The 21,779-nt window shown below is 51.5% G+C and overlaps 1 protein-coding gene across 2 annotated transcripts in view; it reads right to left on the bottom strand.

Moving 5' to 3' along the window:
- The window catches only part of FSCN1 (fascin actin-bundling protein 1), a 44,217-nt gene extending 26,266 nt beyond the window's left edge, over positions 1–17,951 (bottom strand). Inside the window, exon 1 of one of the 2 annotated variants that reach the window (XM_079953882.1) lies at positions 16,731–17,951. In XM_079953882.1, coding sequence (XP_079810008.1) covers positions 16,731–17,556 — 826 coding nt within the window. In that variant the 5' untranslated portion in view covers positions 17,557–17,951. The remainder of the gene's footprint in view (positions 1–16,730) is intronic. The other variant, XM_079953883.1, reaches the window with a different exon arrangement.
- Between the last annotated feature and the right edge of the window lie 3,828 nt (positions 17,952–21,779).

Raw genomic sequence — 21,779 nt, 5'->3', positions numbered from 1 at the left:
CACCAGCATCGTTCCCAGAGCCACCAGCCTTGAATGGCAGCCAGCTGTTGCCACAAGCTCATCCCAGCATGCTGAACAGCCTCCCCACTTCCTGTGGGGAGGAGCAGCCCACCCCAGAGCCGCTCCCCCCCCCCCCCCGGAACCTGTTTCTGTTTTTTCCCCAAAGTCCATCCTTCTTCCATTCTAAGTGGTGTCCCATTAAAGGGGAGGGGGCTCGGCCGTAATGAGGGGCAGATGCTCCAAGGACCTTCGCCATCTGTCAGGCTCCGCTACTAATTAGGAGAGATGATGGGCAAGTATCTCATCCCCTTTTCTGCTCCAGACAAAGGCCACCCACCAACAGTGTCCTTTGGAACTGCGCTGGGGAACCGAGGGTGAAGAAATTGCATGCATGCTCAGGCGATGTTTGGGTGTGCGCATCGGAGACACAATTGCATGTGTGTCCTGGCGCCCGTGTGTGTGTGTGTGTCTTGTGTTCTTCCTGGCCAGTCCCTCCAAATGGTCCACCGCTGCCCCCACAATCCTGGATCATATTAGAGCTTTGATCTGTTGAAAAGGCATGGTATCCACACACACACACTTCCGAAATTCTTTTTGCAATGCTTGATATTTCTGAAAGGCGATGAAGAACCTCAGGGTAATCCAACACAGCTGAAAGCAGGATCCCACCACAAATCCATGTCATTCCTATTACGGTGTGCCACCAACAATTGAATAAAGGGTCCATACATTACATGACATGGAATTAATTTGCAGGGGGGGGGGGGTGGCAAGGGAAGTGAAGTGAAGCCTTGCCTGTGCTAGCAACTATCCAACTGCACATGAATGGAAAATCTGTAAGGAAACCAGAGGGTCCTTAATCATTCCCAAGTTCATGTTCCAATATGCATCCCACTCCCCAGGCAGGCACAGGCACACACACACACACACACACACACACACACACACACAGTCTAAAGAAAGCCCACCAATATGGCAACAGACCAGCCTTTCTGGATTAAGATCAGGAGCCCATCATCTCATTCCCAGCAGCAGCCAATCGGAGGTTTAAGGCTCTCCCAAACCCCTTTGTCCCAACTGTGTGAAAGACAAAGAGAACGCCGTTGTTTTAGTACAAAAATGCAAAAGAGAGAGAGAGAGAGACAAAGAGAAAGAGAGAGAGAGAGGCCAGTGCACTGCTGAACTGCAGGCTATTGAAAACTTCCAGCTTCAAAATGCAATTGCATCCTGAAAACTACATATCTGCAATAGCAAGATGCAGGGATCGCAAGACTGCCCCTCTGTACACGTTTCTTCTGCCAACTTTCCATCACCTGCCAGGACATCTGATCTACCTCAAGAGGATGCAAAGATCCATCCTTTTTTCACCAGCTGAGACCTCACCTGCACGGAATTCCCTCTCACCTGGGGAACTTTCCTGCCACAAAGAATCCCAAGGCATGCTTATCTCCCAGCTCCCAGTCCAAGGAACCACAACCACTACAGGGGCATGTTGTGCAATCCAAATGGTTATGATACGTCTACACTAGCCAGAGAGCTGGAATGAGGTGGCCGTATATAATTCGGTTTTGGCATGGCCACACCCACTCTGGCCTTTTGGCGAAAAGAGGTCCTGTCGTCACCCCTGATCACAGAGTTCATCTCACATTGAGAAGAGGGACCAGCATGCACAGAATGGAAGAACATTCACCTCTTATGCATGCAGAACGAAATCCCGATTTTCCAGTATTCAGAGTGTAACCATTTGAATATTAGTCATTCCATCACCAATGAATTGGCCACTGCTTCCCATAGGCACAAAAGGCTTTTCATGGATGAAAGCAGGGGGTCTCAAAGTGGGCAGGATCACACCCCAGGGGGGTTACATAGGGGGTGCTAAGTGGCAACGTGCGAGATGATGCATTGATCGCTTATTTAAAATTGACCAAACTAAAACCTAGAGCAAAACACCTCTAGCCTCATATTTAATTTTTTTTACTGCTTTCAAGGCCATTTTCTTTGGGATCTCATTTGTTCATATTTACAATGCTGCGTTGTCACAAGATAGTGATTTTTAAAACTTTTTCTTTCCTGTTTTCATACAGCAGTATACAAATATTTTTAAAACAAATATTGGCAATAGCTGGCGTCATGGATCGAGTTCCTTCAATTTCATTAAACTAAATACTTTCAATTGGATTTTGAACAAGTGTGCAATTAACTATCACTGCCTTGAATTTTATTGTGCTATCACCTTCCTGCAAACCATGATATTGAAGAATGCTTTATTTTACAGAGTTGGGGGCACTGGGGATAAATTCATGGATCCAAGGGGGGCAATGCTCCCCCCCCAAGTTCAGGAACAGCTGGATTCGAGTGAACCACAATGCACAACCCTACTAGCGACAAGAGAGGTGAGCGGGGATGGTTTGGGCAGGAGAGTTTTCAGGTTTGCCTTCAATCAAAGTGCGGAACAAAATTATTTCCCCCCCTGCTTGTGGGAGGGGAGAAGGGGAAACCCAGTCAGAAAAACAAATGGGTCCCAGCTGCAAGCTCAGAGCACAAGCCGCCACTGTTGATTCACTGCTGGGTAAGATGAGCTGGAGGGAAACAAACTCTCTGGTTTCTGAGAGAGAGAGAGGGGGGGGGGAGCAGAGATTGCATTGCAAGGAATTGCTAACTGCTATTTACTGGCCATGGTGGAGCTGTGGTTTATTGCTTTTCTCTTGCCGTTTCTTCTGCCTACCTTTGGGAGGAAAGGGGAGGGGGGAGGACAAAGGAATCAATCCTCAAATCACAACAGGAAAAGGGGGGAAGAGAGGGGGGGTGAAGGCAGCAGTCAGGATCGGCAACCCTCCATCTTCCCATCACAGGGCTTCCAAACTGAGGTGCAGCATTGCCAGGCAAGTGGCTTAAAGAAGGCAACTCCTTTTTAAGGTGGGATGCTTGCTCCAGAGAGCAAAGGTTCACCCAAGTTGAGTTTTGGGGTGGGATGGGGGAGAGGAAAGGCCACACTTTATGGGCCTCAGGTATTTACAACATTACAACAGGGAGAGGGACAAGGGTTTGTCTTATCTGCCCTGGCAGCTCAGGACAAACAGCCAGACCTCCTTTTGCCTCCTCCTCTTGCGTAGAGCAGGGGTCAGCAAACTTTTTCAGCAGGGGGCCAGTCCACTGTCCCTCAGACCTTGTGGGGGGGGCGGACTATGCTTGGGGGGTGGGGAATGAACGAATTCCTATGCCCCACAAATAACCCAGAGATGCATTTTAAATAAAAGCACACATTCTACTCATGTGAAAACACACTGATTCCCGGACTGTCCACGGGCCAGAGTGAGAAGGCGATTGGGCCGGATCTGGCCCCTGGGCCTTAGTTTGCCTACCTGTGGCATAGAGGGTTTATTTTAATAAAGGAGATGGAAGATATGATGGAATAGGGAGGGTGTCAGGGAAATTCAACCAACTGCAGCCATCACAGTCCGAGTCAGATTCTCACACACATACACAGCCTAGTATGTCTCTCATTCATGCCTATTGGGGTCCGTGAGACAGCAGCCAAATATTTGACATTCCCACCCCAAATCTTCTTCCCATCAGGGATGCTTCGGTTGTGGCTCCTGAATCGCAGGGAATTGGACTAGATGACTCTTGGTATCCCCTCCAACTCTACAGTCCTATGGTCCCATTATTCTCCCATCAGCCTCACACACCGCTCAGCTGGAGAACAACCCCCTCCCATGCGAGGAGAGGCCCACTGCCATCATAGGCTGGCACTGATAGCTTCCTAGCCATTAAGTTAATTAACTCCCAGCAAGCTGCTTAGGAAGAAGCCAAACAGCACAAGCTCCTACCCAACACCAGTGGTCCAGGAGGAGGTGGAGGGGGAACCCCCCCCGGCCATTCTAAGCCATTGCCCGCGCTGGCAGGGGCTGATGGGAGTTGTAGTCCAACAGACCTGCAGGGGCGTCGCAGCTTCTGTATGGCTGTACTGCACAATCTACTGGAATCGTTCCCCGTTTGCTCCCAAAAGCAAACACCCACCCAGCCCCCGCAGCCTTCTGAAGCAGCTAATCACCCAACGAAGCTGAATGTTGGAAGATTCAGGGCAGATAAAAACAACAGACTTCTTCACAAAGGGCAGAGTGAAACTGCAGAACTCCTTCCAACAGGAGTAATAATAATAATAATAATTTATTATTTATACCTCGCCCATCTGGCTGGGTTTCCCCAGCCACTCTGGGTGGCTCCCAACAGAATTAAAAGCACAACAGAACATCAAACGTTAAAAACTTCCCTAAACAGGGCTGCCTTCAGATGTCTTCTAAAAGTCACATAGTTGTTTATTTCCTTCACATCTGATGGGAGGGCGTTCCACAGGGCAGGAGCCACCACTGAGAAGGCCCTCTGCCTGGTTCCCTGTAACTTGGCTTCTTGCAGTGAGGGAACTGCCAGAAGGCCCTCGGAGCTGGACCTCAGTGTCCGGGCAGAACAATGGGGGTGGAGACACTCCTTCAGGTAAACTGGGCCAAGGCCTTTTAAGGCTTTGAAGGTCAGCACCAACACTTTGAATTGTGCTTGGAAACATACTGGGAGCCAATGCAGATCTCTCAGGACCAGTGTTATGTGGTCCCAGCGGCCACTCCCAGTCACCAGTCTAGCTGCCACATTCTGGAGGCTGCGATGGTGACCAACTTGGATGTCTTTAAAAGGAGATGAGACAAATTCAAGGAGGAGAAGCTACCAGCCATGATGTTTGTGCTCTGAAGTCCAGCTGAGTCCTCCTTGAGGGTTTCTCATTGGGGCACCTGGTGGCATAGCTGACAACTTTTCCCTTTTAAGCGAAATTCCCTTATTCCAAATAGGATTCCTCGCAAGAAAAGAGAAAAGTTGACAGCTATGCCTGGTGGACCACTGTGAGAACAGGGCACTGAACTAGGTGGGCCTGTGGCCTGATCCAGCAATGGGCTCTTCCGATGTTCACATGCCGAAGTGCAACTCAATTCTCACCCCTTTGGAACACATCTCCCAAACTGGGTATGTCCTCTGTGCCACAGTGGTGAGAGCCAACAAGGTGCCCCTCAACATCTCCCATCAGCCCTAGCCAGATGAGCAAATGGCCAGAGAAGTAGAAGTTGGGAGCCCAACACATTGGCTGCCACAGACAGGGAGGAGGAAAATTCCAGAGCTCCAACAAGTCTTAGATCAAGTACCTTCTTCAGACCCAAAACCCACTTTTAACCCAAACGTGTATTTTTGGAGACACGTTTCTTCATCTTTTGCCACATCCTTGCACGGCAGTGCTCCTGTTGTGACCCATCTTGGCTCAGGCCACACTCCCAAAGTCTTGAACCCCCAGCTGAAGACCAGTGGCTCAGATTATGCCTTGGAACCACATGAGATAGATGGAGAAAGAGGGACGGTTCCCTTCATCACAGGCCAAACATGATGTCTGAGGTCTGTGCTATCTCTTCTAGATAGCTGGTATGCTGCTTTATCTGCCTTGGGAAAGATGACGCGCCCAGGCCTGTTTTTAAGAGATGATTTCAAAACCCTTAGATTCAAGCCAAATTTCCCTAAAATTCACAATACAATTTTGTATTCAACATTGCTTCATCTGTGCATCTCTCTCTCTCTCTCTCTCTCTCTCCACACACACACACACACACACACACACACACACACACACACACAGAGTGAGAGGGAGGGAGAGCAGTAGTGTAGTGTAGTGGTTGGTGCTAGACTGGGACCCAGGAGACCAAGGGTCCCAATCTCCTACTCTGCCATGAAGGTCACTGGAGGACCTTGGAAGACAGAGTAGTTTGAGGAGTTTGAAGCCAGTGTAGTTCCAGTGTAGTTTGAGGAGTTTAGTGATCTGACATGGTCATCTCCTTCCTGCCTCTGTTTACTGCCCCTCTTTATCTCTTGTTAAAGTTCTTTGATGGCTGAGAGCAGCCGTTAATGTATAATCTGGTGGAAGGAAGAAGCAGATAGTGATGGGTACCTTCTTTTTTTAAAAATAATAATATTTATTAAGAGTTTAAAGATTACAAAAAGAAAGAAAAAAAATTAAAACAAATCAATATAATACAATACAAAAACAAAAACACTACGTAAAACATTGAATTAGCAAAACAAAACAAAAACAATTAAAAACACTTCCAATATTTTCAATCTTAGCTTTCATTCACTTGTTTCATTGACTTCCTGACGCCTCCCTTTTTGTATTGCACTTCAATTAACTGTTTCAGCAATTCCTTTCCATCTTCCTTTGTTTTCTGTCCTGTAATCTTAACATATTCTAACCTTGTTTTTTCCCCTTTAATACATTAACAATCTATCTGTACCTAGTTCCTTATAACATTTCTGCCAAAGCCATATAACTTCATTCCACCATTTTTCTAAAGCTCATTAAGGTACCTTCTGACCTTCTTTGATGTTAGACATTGTTTGGAGGAACGTGCTGTATTGGAAGAGGGGCTAGCTAATTAATAATCTGCACTAGCTAGTCGGGCAAGGCATGTAGGCTAACAAGTTAGTATCTATAAATCCAATGGTTTGGGGGCATAGTTCTGAGAAACAAGTGCATGGACTGATCGAAGGGCCGTGCAAACGAAGGCTACCTAGGGGTCACTTGGCCACTTCTTGAGGGCTTCCCAGTGGCTGATCGAAGTGCATGCTTGGTAATGTATATAATGATTGCTGTTTAGAAAACAAAATCTTTAACCTTCTCACTCACTTGTGTTTGTATTGCTTCTGAATCTCATGAAAAGAACTGCCTTGCATTTGGCAAGACAGCCAGCCAGACACGCTTAGCCTAGCCTACTTCACAGGGTTGTTTGTGAGGACAAATGGGGAGGACGAGAACTATGGACACCACCTTGAGCTCCTTGGGAGAAAAAGGGGAAGATAAATGCAATAAACAGAGAGAGACCAATGCTTTCACAAGGGACGCGGGTGGCTCTGTGGGTTAAACCACAGAGCCTAGGACTTGCCGATCAGAAGGTCGGCGGTTCGAATCCCCGCGATGGGGTGAGCTCCCGTTGCTCGGTCCCAGCTCCTGCCAACCTAGCAGTTCGAAAGCACGTCAAAGTGCAAGTAGATAAATCGGTACCGCTCTGGCGGGAAGGTAAACGGTGTTTTTGTGTGCTGCTCTGGTTCGCCGGAAGCAGCTTAGTCATGCTGGCCACATGACCCGGAAGCTGTACGCCGGCTCCCTCAGCCAATAAAGCGAGATGAGCACCGCAACCCCAGAGTCGGCCACGACTGGGCCTAATGGTCAGGGGTCCCTTTACCTTTACTGCTTTCACACCTTGCATCCAAAGCTAACCATTGCCAGTACCTGCCTAACTGGGAGATGGCTACCTTATTAAGAGGACTGGTAGCCCAGATTTGGTACAACTTAAAAGGCCTCCCTCCCTGGGAGAGAACCAATGGCCCATGTAGTCCAACATCCAATTCTCATAGTGACTGCGAAAGTCCTCTCCCCTCCTTTGGTTTCCAGACACTTGAATGCAAAGGCATGGCTGTCTCCAACTGGGGGGGTACAGCACAGTCATTATGGTTAGCAGCTGCTGACAGCCCTCCTCCTCCTCCTCCAACGGAATGGGGGGTGGAAGAATGCTGCCCCCCTTTTGCATCTGCAAAGAGGTTTGCCAAGCAGCTCACAAGAAGGCAGAGCTGAGAACAGCCACATTTCTCCACCCAGTCAAACCCACCAACCTCTCCCTCCCTCTCTCCCCATCCTCCATCACATCTGGCTTTCCAAAGTGACAAAGGACTGAAACAGGAGCCTCGTCTCCCGCCCCACCAAGCCCCCTCTGCAACTAAGCTCCGAAATCGCCTCTCTTCCCACCATCACAATCCAGCCCTTGTTCTCCCAACCTCCCTCCTCCCCCTCCCGTCAGACAAATATTTAACATCTGCCAGAATCTGAGAACCCAACAGCTCATGTCAAGAGGGTGGAGGGCAAATGGGTGGCGTCGAGGCAGCTGCCTGCCATGGCCTCTGGTTGGCAAAAGCCCTGCAAGAAAAAACGTAACCGGAGGGAAACTGCATCAGCAATTTTTTAATTAAAAAAATAAAACCACACCCCAATTCTGCCAATCGCTTTGCTAGCCCAGAAAGCTTGTAAGCCAGGCCACTGCTTAAAAAATGACTTTCACCTGTGTGCTTGTCCACAAAGGCCATCCCTATTGCGCAATGCAGCTTAAATCTGCGCCACTGAAGAATCACAGCAAACAAAGATGGCTGCCAAGGGCCCCTTTCTCTAAAGGCCTGTGGCCCTCCAGATGTTCCTCACAGTGGAATCCCAGGTGTGGAACAGAATCAAAGCTACTCTTGCAGAAAGTAGCTGGCGATGCTTGGAAATTTTATGAAACCTTTAAAGAAATATTTCGGTCCGCCATTTTGTTTCAAAATGGCACCTGAAGGTATTCAAAGGTTCAATAAAACCTGCTCTCCAATCCTGGGAGCTGCCACACAAAATCGGGTGGCAATATCTTCAAAGGCATTCTTGTGCAGTTTGGAAGGGTTCGGTCTGCCATCTTGTTTCAAAATGGCAACTCATGGTGTCCAAACATGCACACCGGCACCTGCTCTTCCAGCCAATGGCATCCAAATACAGACAAAAAACTGGCTCCTCCATCTTGAGAACCTTTGTGCTAAATTTGGCGGTGGCATCTCAAGAAGCACCCAGACGCATAGAGAACAAGAGGCAAACCATTCTCCAAAACAGAGGTCAGCAACCTAAGGCCCATGGGGAGGGTCGCTTAACCAGCCCATGAGCCACCCCCGAACCAAGCCACCTGCTTGGCGAGTCCCCGCGCACTGCGCTAAACCAGCACAGCACAGCACGGGGACTCTCTTCCGTGGCTCCAGCAATCACTTCTGTGCATACCCAGATGCCGGAAATCACTTCTGTGCATGTCCGTGGCACCGGAAATCGCTTCTGTGCATGCCCAGACGCAAAAATTGCTTCTGTGCAGGCACGATTTCCGGCGTCTGGGCATGCGCAGGCGCAATTTCCGGCATCGTGCTGCGCTGGCCCGGCCTAAAGAGTATCTCTGCAGGAGTGATCTGGCCCATGCCCGGTAAGCCTTGCTCCAAAATATGTAGTAGACAATAAACATCTCAAACCACATTGCCAGTTTAAATCACAGCTGCTAAAAACCCCCAGTAATACCTAGCGTGAATTACACATCCCAAGCAAAGGAATGCTGCAAGACAAATGCAAACAACTCAGTCTTGGTGCTGAAATTCTAAGTGCCAACACCACACATGCTTCCAAGGAGAGGGTGTTCTGCAGGCAGGATACCACCACTAGGAGGGCCCTTTGCCCTCCCCTGGCTGCTTATTGGCTACCGGTCCCACCGCTATACAGAGCCCTAAACAGCTTAGGATTCGGCATCCCATCATAGCGCCTCTTGCTGCCCTATCCTGCCTTTGTCCTAGAAAAGGGCCATTGCACAAAGGCTGAGCAACTGCTTGGCCTGCAGAATGTTCTGCGTTCAGTCTCCAGGTAAGACCCCTGTCTGGAACCCTGGACTCAGGGGTGGCAAGGCTGATCTCGCAGAATCACAAAACTGCAGTGGGAAGGGTCCCAAGGGTCATCTAGTCCAGTGTTTCCCAACCTTGTGCCGCCAGCTGTTTTTGAACTACAACTCCCATCATCCCTGACTAGCAAGACCAGTGGCAAGGGATGATGGGAATTGTAGTCCAAAAACAGCTGGAGGCACAAGGTTGGGAAACACTGATCTAGTCCAACCCCAGTGCAAGGCAGCTTTCTCTGAGATTTGAGGATGCCAGGAGGGCCCTTTGGGCTACACCAAACAAAGCCTGGGCTGTATCAGGACTCTTAATAAGGTAAGTCTTCCTGGTGGATAGAGTGGTGTTGAATACAAAACTGGACTGTGAATTTGAGAGGAAGTGATTTAGCTCAGTAGCAAAGCAACCGCCTTGCATGCAGAACGTCGCAGGTTCAATCCTGCTGGCATCTCCAGGGAGGGAGCGACTCCCTGCCTGAAATTCTGGAGAGCTGCTGCTGCCAGTCAGTGCAGACACAACTCAGCTAGGTGAATGCAATGGCCCGACTCAGTCTAAAGCAGCTTCCTGTGGCCCTAGGTGCTTTCAATATTTCTGTGGTTGTTTTTGTGTGGCTTTACATTTTGCATCTCACCCGGTGATCCCTGCGTGACAAAGGACACACGGTGTGCATTTTACAATCCTTGGCTCACCCACCGACTGGTCTCATCTCCTGGCACAGGCAGGGCAGGACACAGAGAGACCTGCCTACAGATATTTGGCTCCTGCTTTTAAGGCTTTCTGGCCCTATGCCAACACTTGGCATTTGGCCTGGCACTGAACAGGCAGCAAACAGGCAACCAATGGACCTCCTTTAGCCTCTCTGTGTTAAACACACAATTCTATCCAGCTTTGCAACAGTTAATGATCCGGCAGCTGTAATTTGCACTAATTGCAGCTTCTGGGTAATTTTCAAGGGCAGCTCCATTGGCAGTTACCAACGCCTGAGTCACCAGGCTATCCTTGCCAAAAGGACTCCACTCCCAATAGCCCCAGTCCACGTGGCCAGTGGTCAAGAGGGGCCAGGATTACTGGTGAATCTTCTGTGCCCTGGCAAGTGAGGAGATAAGGAGGCTTTCAAGTTTGTTTGTGGCAGTTTAGCATGGAGGAAGCCGGAAAAATAAATCAGGGAAAGGCTGGATACCGCTTGCTTTTTCTTTGATAGGGTTCCTACTCCATCCTAACACTTTAAAAGCTAACACTTATTTGCAAGACAGTTTGCATATCTAATTGAAAGCTAACAGTTGCATTTCATCTCCTAAAGCTCATTGTGTCTTACAGCTTGAAGCTATGCAGTCAGAAGCAAAGACCAGGAAGCTGCTCACAGGATAGCAGTCATGGTGAGCCTAGTAAGTTGAGAACTATGCTTTGGCCTGCTGCTCTTTGCTGTGTGCCTGCATGGGAGAGCCAGCGTAGTGCAGCAGTTAAGAGCCTTGGGCTAGGACCTGGGAGACCAGAGTGCGAATCCCCATCAACTGGCCACGAAGCTCACTCAGGAGCCAGTCTCTGTCCCTCCCAGCACAACCTACCTTACAGGGTTGTTGTGAGGGGTTAAATGAGCTGGGGAAGAACCATGTGGGCCAACTTGCAGAAAAAGGTGGGATATTGATGCAATCAAATAAATATGCAGGCACTTCAAGCTTTGCTGCCACCCCAACAGGGGAAAGGGATGTAATGAAGGGAGCCCAAGTCACCTTCTATCTAACTTTCGCTTGAGAAGACCCTGGCATTTTCCAAAATGGGAGGAGCAACTGGAAGAGGGTGTGCAGCAAAGAGACAGGGCGCCAGAGTTCACCCCATTATGGGATGGCAGACACCCCTCCTTTGGGATTCTCAGGAGAAACTCAGAAGCCCCACAGAACTCAGCACCTTCCACCTTGTCAAGCATTTAGAGCAGCGGTTCTCAACCTGCGAGTCCCCAAATGTTGTTGGACTACAACTCCCATCATCCCTGAGCTCTGGCCTTGCTAGCTAGGGGTGATGGGAGTTGTAGTTCAACAACATCTGGGGACCCACAGGTTGAGAAAGGCTGATTTAGAGCATGTCTTGTGCACTGGTGGCCCTTACAGGAACCATGCAAAGTAGGCCAGTGTCACCTCTGGATTGCAGGGTGGGGTTTGAGACTGAAGAAGTGGTTTGCCAGCAGTCGCCTCCTGAACCCGAGGCCAGTGCTTGATCTGAGAGATCCCTGCTGCAGCCTGCTCTGGAAAGGGGCTCTGACCACACATCTCTCTTCACGGCCACTCAACAAACTGGGATAATCCGATAGCTCGCTAGCACTGATGCATCAAGGCAAACATCTGTCACGCACAGCATTGTGCATTCTTCTCTTCTCCCCTTACTCTGAGTAGTTTCTAGAGTCCCTTACAAAGCACTCCCCCTTTTATCCTCCCAAGAGCCCTGTGAGGTAGGCTGAAAGACAGGGGTGCTTTGTGGCTAAGCGAGGATTTGAACCTGCGAGAATAGATGCTTTTGAATTCTGGTGCTGGAGGAGACTCTTGAGAGTCCCATGGACTGCCAGAAGATCAAACCTCTCCATTCTGAAGGAAATCAGCCCTGAGTGCTCACTGGAAGGACAGATCCTGAAGCTGAGGCTCCAAGACTTTGGCCACCTCATGAGAAGAGAAGACTCCCTGGAAAAGACCCTGATGTTGGGAAAGATGGAGGGCCCAAGGAGAAGGGGACGACAGAGGACGAGATGGTTGGACAGTGTTCTCCAAGCTACAAACGTGAGTCTGACCAAACTGCGGGAGGCAGTGGAAGACAGGAGTGCCTGGCGTGCTCTGGTCCAGGGGGTCACGAAGAGGCAGACACAACTAAACGACTAAACAACAACTCCCGAGTCCTAGCCTTAACCTCCGAACCCTCCCTGGCCCAGCCAAGGTTATCTGTAATTTTTAAGAACTCTCCAGCAAAATGCTTTCTTTTTTGTTAAAATGGTACCCAGGGCTGTTCCTAAGCAGCAGGCCATCACCATCAATCTTGCATGTGCCTGCACACATACTTTCTGCAGCCAGCCAGGCTGTGCCCCCATAAATCCTCAGGGGCTCTGTTCTCCCCCCCCCCCCCTTGTGCAAGGACTCTGAGACGGTCACCCGGCTACAGGCATGCAAGCCCAGAGATGGGGGGGGGCGCGGAGGACAGGCTTGGCATGCAGCTGACTCAGCCGAAGGGCCGGCCAGCAGGCGCAAAGCTCCCTTTGTGCTACTTCAATGTAGGTCAGCTAAGAAGTCGGCCACTCAGCTCAGATTTTCAGCTAAAACCCATTCACGGAACTGTGTCAGTTTCAGGCTCCAGCAAAGCCCAGCTAGGCTGGGGAATTGCGGAGAGGCGAAAGGATTCACAGCACACACGGGGCAGATCGACCCAATGCCTCTGAAGCACATTCAATGTGTGTGGCTTTGCTCCCGAGGAATCCTGGGAACTGCAGTTCCAGCCGCATGGAGCTACCCTTTGCAACTACAACTCCCAGGATTCTTTGGAGCAAAGTTGTGCGCTTTAAGCAGGCATTGACTATGGCTTGCATATACACTGCGTTCTGCACTACACTCTGCCTACCCCTCTGCACCCCCCAAAAATCAGCTATGGATCCATGCCACAATTCTTCAGGTGGTTATGGGGTGGGGGCAGGGGGGGGAAATGATGCTGCTGTTTGGGCTACAGAATTCAGCTTCCTTTGCCCTTTTAAAAATCAAGTTCCTAGGCCTCATGATTCATACATGTTGCAGAATTCAGACTGCCTAGGCACAGAATTTTAAGGGTTTGCTTCACTTTTCAGTGGCCAAAATAAAAACCAAACAAAACGGAACTGCTAAGACCCTCTCATGGCTCCTTCCACCACAAAGAGAGGCTGTTTAATGAGATTCTGTAATTTTTTTTAAGGGGGTGGGGAGGAGTGAATTGCTTCCAGAACTTAATCACTGGCTTTCTAAAAAAGAAAGAAAAGGGAGGCGGGTCCGAGCTCTGATGGAAGGTTTTCTTGGTGGAATTAGCCGCCTTTGATCTCCTGTTGAGTCAGCTTTTTAAAGGGAAAATGAGCCAGAGATTTCTAGGTTTAGGAAAGCCCAGACAGCAGCCCCAAGTCAGACCATCAATAGCCACAACTGCCTACCCCAAATTTAGAACTAAGCAGGAGGCAGAGTTTGCTCTCTTCTTCAGAGAAGCCTAGGGGCTTGGGGGGGCGATTTTTGACCTTATGGTGCCTCTGTACCCACCCCAGAACAGAAATCAGACACAGCATGAATTTGAAGGGGGGGGGGCTATCAGAGTAGAGGTCAGTGAAAGACCCCCTCCTCCATTCCGCTCCTTGTGAAAAATAGATGCTACAAACCCAGCAGGCAGCGGGGGGGGGGGGGCTGGGGGGGGAAGGACACACACTTTGAGGGATAAATAAAAAAGCTAGGATACAGCTGCACAAATCGTGGTGCTGGGAAGGAGAAGAGAGAGGGAGGGAAAGAACACATTTGGAAAAGGAGATCAGAAGGACTAGTGGCTTGCGTTGCAATCAAACTCAATTCCCACCCCCCATAAAAAAATCACCTCTGTCCCATGAGGCTGTCTGCTGAGGTTTTCTCCACCCAAAAAGTCATGCCCAGAAGAGGGTGCCCATGCTTTGTGCACAATGCACCCCAGAACCAACCTAGCACCACCAACAGATTTAGGGATGATTCGGGGAATTTGATCTGGCAGTGCTATGCGGGTAGGAGGAGCACCCCCCCCCCATTTAGGCAATTGAGCAGCAGGTGGAACAGGACAGCTGAGGAAGAGGCAGAAGGCAGGCCTGGGGTGGGGGGTGGGTAGAGAGAGGGGGGAGGGGGTGGTAAAAGCATGAGGGGAGGGGGCAGCATGCAGGGAGGAAAGGCAGGAACAGTGATGCTGCTGGCTGAGGACCACGTGCCTGGGGAGGATGTGGGTGGGGCAGGGGCCTGTGACCAAGTGCGCATGTGCACAGACTTGCTTGCTCACTCCAGCTGCTCACAGTCCAGATGATGCTCTGCTTCCCTGCATTGCACAAGATTAAGACGGGCAGTTGGGGAGGGGGGACACAGTCGGACGAGGGTCTGGGAGAGACCAGGGTGCCAATCCCCCCATTCATATATGTGTGTGTGTGTGTGTGTGTGTGTGTGTGACCTTGGGAATCTGCCACTGCCTCTCAGCCTAACCTACCTTACAGGATCGTTGTGAGGATTCAACAAAAAGCAGGGAAGAACTATGAGCTAACTGAAGGAGCGTCTCCAGCCCATCGTTCTGCCCGGACACTGAGGTCCAGCGCCGAGGGCCTTCTAGCGGTTCCCTCATTGCGAGAAGCCAAGTTACAGAGAACCAGGCAGAGGGCCTTCTCGGTGGTGGCACCCGCCCTGTGGAACGCCCTCCCTTCAGATGTGAAGGAAATAAGCAGCTATCTTCTCTTTAAAAGGCATCTGAAGGCAGCCCTGTTTAGGGAAGGTTTTAATATTTAATGCTGTATTTTTAACACTCGATTGGGATCTGCCCAGAGTGGCTGGGGAAACTCAGCCAGATGGGCGGGTATAACTAATAAACTATAAACTATTACTATTACAAACAAAGAAATTAACTAATAGTATTAACTGGATTATTAGGTTTTTCATGCCGTTGTCAACTTGAAAGGATGCCCCCCCCTTAATGTGCACAGAGATGCTTTCGCGCCAGCTGGCATATCTGCTCTTTTTTGTGTTCTGATTCTGCAAATACTACCCCCCCTTAAATTGATGAGACACGGAAGTGGGGGAGAGAATCCTAAGACTTCTACAAGGGGAGGCAAGAAAGGGAAGAGAGGGGGCTGCTGCAGGCCTAGCTGAAGAATGAGAGCCCTGTGCTTCCCCTCCCCTCCTAGTTGCTAGCCCAGGGGGGCCCCAGTGGCAGCCAATCTCCATTGGGAAAGGGGGGGGGTCTTCAAGACCAGTCCATCTGGAGGAGGACCCTAACCAGCAATGGCCTTCTATTTTCCCAGCCTATGTTCTTCCAGGGCTACAGACTGGCCCCCAGGGCTCTGCTCTGGAAGCCAGGGGGAGGAGAGAGGGGCGTCTGGCTTGGGGCCTTGTTGGGCTTCCCAGTTGAGGCACCTGGCCGGCCACTGAGAGAGCAGGATGCTGAGCTGGATGAGCCCCCTTTGACCTGATTTGGCAGGACTCTTCAGGTGTTCTCACAGAACTTCCAGGTCCAGCAGCAGTCTATCTAGATTCCTATACTCTGTGGGGTATTTTTGGCCACTGTGATTTGGGACTAGGTGGGCCTGATCCACCAGGCTCCTCCTCTTTGAATGAGACAAAGCAATTCTGTATCTGGGGGCGGGGGGGGGGGGCAGAGTGCCCATCTTGCAAAGCCAGGATCTCTGCCACTCACTGTTCCCTTCCGCTCCCTGTTTCCCATTCACAAAGGGCTTGGTTTGGATCAAAGACATTTCGGAAGGGCAGGAAGGCGGCCCCCTCCCACTTCGTGGAGTGCCACGTTTTGGGGGAAAGGATTTCCCGCCCATCCCGTCGCACAGGGGGGAAATCCTGCAACAAGATCCCCTTTGCTGCTCCCCCCCCCCCCGCGGCAGGAAAACGCCCCCTCCGCCTGGGGAACAAAGTTCCATTTCCCTTGCCGCTCCCCAAGGGTCCATGCGCTCACCATTCGAGTTCACCTGCAACTTCCACATCTGAATCGCCCCCCTCCAGCAAAAAAAAAGGGGGGGGCGAAGCTCCTTAGAAACAACTTCTTGCAAAAGAGAGGCGCTCAGGCCGCGAGGCATTAAGTGTACCGACATCGGGAGAGCGCAAAGTTATGCACGCGTGGAGTTAGGCACGTGTGAATCAGCATAAACAGAGTGGGGAAAGGGAGACAATGAGGCCTAAGGGAACACGTTTCCCACTTCCAGCCGCGAGCGAAAGAACGAACTTGGAGCCTGCCCCCTCCCGGCACGTGTGAATCAGCATCTACGCGGGGGAAACAAAGGAGGAGAGCCCAAGCCGCCCATGAGAACGTGTTCTGCTCTTGCCTTCCCGCGAGGGAAAGCGCATCTCGGGGCAAGCCACCTACACGTGCGACGTAACGCACGTGTGAATCCGCATATGAGCGGGGAAACAGGAGGAGGGTAGCCAACCCGGCTGGCCGAGGGAAGGCGCGCGCCCGCCCGCCGCCCGTGTGAACGGCCTCCTCGGCTGCCTCACCTTGCCGGATGGAGACGTTCCTGTCGTTGGCGGCGCGCAGCACGACCTGGGGGCTGCTCTGCTCCAGCACGAAGAGCTCGTCCTTGCCCACCTTGGCGCTCTTGCCGGCCTTGAGGGTGCCGCTGGGGCCCGAGGGCGCCAGGTACTTGCCGTCGGCGTCGCGGAAGGCCACCTTGCCGGCGCGGAACTCCAGCGTGAAGCCGGCGTCGGGCTCGGGCCGCGCCACCAGCTGCCCGTCGCGGCGCAGGAAGCGGTGGTCGGCCGTCTGCAGGCTGTAGCGCTGCTCCTGGAAGACCAGCGTGACCAGCGCGTCCAGGCCCCACGGCACGTCGCGGTCCACGGCGATCTCGTCGCGGGCGGCCGCCAGGTGCGCGTAGCGCTTGCGCGTGACGCTGAAGATGTTCACCTGCGGGTGCAGCGCCAGGTGCACGCTCCACTTCTCGGCCGCCGAGATGCTCTGCGCGAAGCACGACAGGCGGTCCTCCGTGCCGCCGAAGAAGCGACGGTGCGGCTCCGACTGCAGCGACCAGCGCCCGTCGTCGTGCGCCAGGATGACGAAGCGGCAGTCGGCCGAGGCGGGCGCCTCGCTGTCGCAGCTGACGTGCCCGTCCTTGTCGGCCGCCAGGTAGCGGCCCAGGTGGCTGCGCAGGTACACGGCCGTCGAGTCCTCGGCCGCCTGCTCCAGCGTCCAGATCTGCTTCTTCTTCAGGCTGGGCGCCGACGCGTTGAGCTTGAAGCCGAACGCCTCGGCCGTCAGGTACTTGTTGCCGCAGTTGATGAGGCCGAATTGGATCTGGAGCGACTCCGAAGTGCCGTTGGCCGTCATGGCGGGGCGCGCAAAAGCCGGGCGAGAGGGGGAAACGGCGTCGGGCTGGCTGGCTGGCTGGCTGGCGGGGCCCCTTCCTCGGCGTGCCTTTGTCTGGCTGGCTGGCGGACCAGCTGCTGCTGCTGCTGCTGCCCCCCCCTTCTCCTCGCCTGGCCTCGCCCTCCCCCTGCCCGATTCACAAAGGCCGATTCACAAAGCCCAGCTGCTGCTGCTGTTGCCACCCTGGCCGCCTCTCTCTAGCGCGCGGGTGATGTCAGGTCCCCTCTTTAATAAGAGACGGAGAGAAAAGGCGACCCCGCCTCCGAGGCGCCTCAGACGAGAGGGGGTGGAGTCCGCGCACGGAGGGGGCCTCATCCGGAGCTGCCGGGCCCTTTTCCACCCACAATGCAAAAGGCTGACCCACCCCCACCCCCCCCAGCAAAGAGGAAAGCAGCCGCACACGCGCGCACCCCCCTCCGCTTTCCTTCCGCGCGCGCCCATCCCCAAGCGCATCTGAGCGCCTCTCCTTTGGGGCGCGGGGCGCGCCGAGGGGAGCTGCGTTTGCTTGCAGACCCGATGCTGCGCAAAGGGCGATGGTGGGAGCTGCTTTCCCGGGAGTAAGTCCCTCTTGGAGGCACCGAGGCTTGCTTCTGAGTAGGAGCGTGCCGCTGGCGAGGCACGCTGTTACCTGGGAGTAAGCCGCGTGGGAAACAATGGGGCTTTTTAGAGAGGGAGATGGCTAGGGCGAGACCATTTCGAAGCGCATCAGAATGAAGCCCGCGTCTGCTTTCCCCGGGGGAGAGAGCACATCCACAGCGTTTTTTAGGCTTAGGCTACCGAAGCGCGCGCTGGCTTGCTGCAGCCTTGGTTACAGTATATGTATTAAATGACTGCAGTTGCGCGGTGCAATCCTACGCAGATTAGTCAGAGGCAGAGCCCACCATTTGCAGGCAGAAGGGTTCTTCTCCAGGACCTCCCAAAAACCCTGGAGAGGGTGCCCATGGTCTCCCAACTCCCATCACCCTCCACCCATCTTCCCACCCCAGGAGATGCAGACCAAGGATGGAGACCCTTTGGTTCTCCAGATGTTGCTGCCCTACAACTCCCATTGGCACCAGCAAGCATGGGCTAGTGGCCAAGGGTACTGGGAGTTGTAGTCCGACAACATCTGGAGGGCCAGAGGGCCCCCCCTACCTGGTGTAGCTCATACTACATACTACTCATATCATACTTTGCCGATCAGAAGGTTGGCGGTTTGAAACCCTGCGATGTGCTGAGCATTGCTCTGTCCCAGCTCCTGCCACCTAGCAGTTCAAAAGCACACCAGGGCAAGTAGATAAATAGGTACTGCTGTGGCGGCAAGGTAAATGGCATTTCTGTGTGCTCTGGCTTCCATCACGGTTTCCCGTTGCGCCAGAAGTAGTTTAGTCATGCTGGCCAGGGGCATAGGAAAGGGGGCGGTGGGCAGGTCGCCACAGGTGCCATCATGAAGGGGTGTGTGTGACAAATTATCAAGGAACAATTACTGTGCTACTAGGGCAGTTCATAAAAAACATTTTTTTAAAAAAATGCCTGCTCCAAAGGTCTTATCTTACTACACTAGGGATTATATAGCTATATATGAAATTTCATGCATATCAGTTAATATCTTCACTCTCCTCTACAAAAATAGCTGTTTAATTGGCTGTTTCCCTATGTTGTGAAGGCTGAAATTTCAATTCAATGGAGCAGGCATTTTCAAAAAAAAGGTTCACTTTTCACGTTTTTAAAAAATAAATTTTATTAAATAAATAAACAATAAATATAAATAAAACAACACAAGTCAAAACACAATCCATCCTGTAGATTTAAGTATCTGTCCACAGTCACCTACTTGTTATTAGAGGCCTAGAATCCACATTCCTTTGTAAGAAAATATGAAATAATGTAAAACCATTTTTGCAGGGGGGGGGGAATCAATGGGGGAGGTGACACAAGAAATTCTCCGCACCGGGTACCACCTGACCTTCCTACACCTCTGAGGCTGGCTACATGACCCAGAAAGCTGTATGTGGACAAACGCCGGCTCCCCCATAGTCGCTTTTGACTGGGCTTAACCGTCCAGGGGTCCTTGACCAGTGGCGTGAGGTCTCTTCCTGAGCTCTTGGGTCTCCTTGTTTTCAGTGGAACTGGCTAGAATTTGTGGGGGGCGGGGAAGCCTGTCAGGGCCCTCTGGGGGTGGCAGGACTCCAGCTCCCATGAGCTCAGTCGTTTGAGGAGTAGTCGCTTAATCCAAATGTCGTGGGTTACAGCCCCACATTGGGCAAAAAAAATTCCCGCATTGCAGGGGGTTGGACTAGAGAACCTTCAGGGTTCCTTCTAGCAGTACAATTCTATGATCCCTGACTGTTAGTCATCATCCTTGGTCCGCTCCTCCTTTAACCTCAGCCTATCAGCTCTCATCCCGTCCTCTGGGGCAGCATTGAACAAGTAAGTAGATAAGATAAGATAAGAACAGCCTGCTAGATCAAGCCAGTGACCCATCTAGTCCAGTGTCCTGTTCTCAAAGTGGCCACAGGATTGAGCATGTGGGCAACTATTTCCCCACCTGCAGTTTCCAGCAACTGGGATGCAGGAACATTGCTGCCTCCAATATGCCGAAACCATATAACACCAGTCCTGAAAGACCTACATTGGCTCCCAGTACATTTCCAAGCACAATTCAAAGTGTTGGTGCTGACCTTGAAAGCCCTAAGCAGCCTCAGTCCAGTATACCTGAAGGAGCGTCTCCACCCCCATCGTTCAGCCCGGACACTGAGGTCCAGCTCCGAGGGCCTTCTGGCGGTTCCCTCCCTGTGAGAATTGAAGTTACAGGAAACTAGGCAGAGGGCCTTTTCAGTGGTGGCACCCACCCTGTGGAACGCCCTCCCATCAGATGTCAAGGAAATAAACAACTGTTGTTGTTGTTTAGTTGTTTAGTCGTGTCCGACTCTTCGTGACCCATGGACCAGAGAACGCCAGGCACTCCTGTCTTCCACTGCCTCCTGCAGTTTGGTCAAACTCATGCTGGTAGCTTGGAGAACACTGTCCAACCATCTCGTCCTCTGTCGTCCCCTTCTCCTTGTGCCCCCCATCTTTCCCAAGATCTGACTTTTAGAAGACACCTGAAGGCAGACCTGTTTAAGGAAGTTTTTAATGTTTGATGTTTTATCGTGTTTTTAATATTCTGTTGGGAGCCGCCCAGAGTAGCTGGGGAAACCCAGCCAGATGGGTGAAGTATAAATATTATTATTATTATTATGAAGCATAGTCACCGTGTTCAGTAGCCACCAATAGCCTCCTTCTAGGTGACTCCTTCAGGAATTTGGAGAGGGCTATCACCCCCCCTTTTCTTCTTTAGACTAAACATACCCATTTAGGAAAACAGAAGCTGCCTTATAGAAGTGCAAGCACTGCGCCATCCAGCTCACTGTCGCCCACACTGACGCAGCTCTCCAGAGTTTCAGACTCAGCCATTCCTGAAGATGCCCAAGAAAGTATATGGCGCCTTTAAGCCCCATCCCTTCTCCTAAGACTCATTTTCTGGACCCCTGCGCACCTTTGTGGCCCTCCCCTGGGCCCATCTCAGTTTGCCTACACCTTTGTGAACCTGGACTGTCCCGAACCTGGCACAGTCCTGTCTCCAGATGCTGGAAAGACACCCCCAGCATCGATGCCCAAACCAGACTCCTGGCCTTGATTCCTGGCTCTTTGAGAGGGAGAGCCAGAAATGTGTTGCTTTTTAGCACATATTGCTTTCTTATCTGCAGTTATCTGAATGTTGTGTTCTGCCTGAGCACTTAAAACAAACGCATCACCCCACACACAGCTGCTTGAGTTTTCAACACCATAACAAGCATCAGCTGGTTGTGCTTCTTGCAGATTAAGGTGCTGTTAAAGGCACAGGAGCAGTTGGCAACTCTGGCAAGGGACTCTTCCGTTGTAAAGATGCAGGAACGAGAGAGTTTTGATTCTCCAGGCTCACTCTGGGCCTCTCTCTGACTCCACATGGCCGCGTTCACAGGACATCCTTTGTTTTAGTTTTGTTTATCCTCCCTCTCAACCCCTCTTTTGCAAATAAAATCTTAATTGGACTAGGATGGCTGCCAGGAGTGGATGGAATAAATCCAACAGATTTGGAGAACAGACATTTGAAATTTGACTGCATTTTTTTTGTTAGTAGAAGGCTAGCAAGTCACCCTCCAGCTCTCCTCATGAGTAAGGAG

This window comes from Podarcis cretensis, assembly GCF_951804945.1.
Source record: "Podarcis cretensis genome assembly, chromosome: 14".
Taxonomy (NCBI): domain Eukaryota; kingdom Metazoa; phylum Chordata; class Lepidosauria; order Squamata; family Lacertidae; genus Podarcis; species Podarcis cretensis.
The sequence above is the reverse complement of the archived record's forward strand: the minus strand, read 5'-3'. Positions and strand labels throughout refer to the sequence as shown.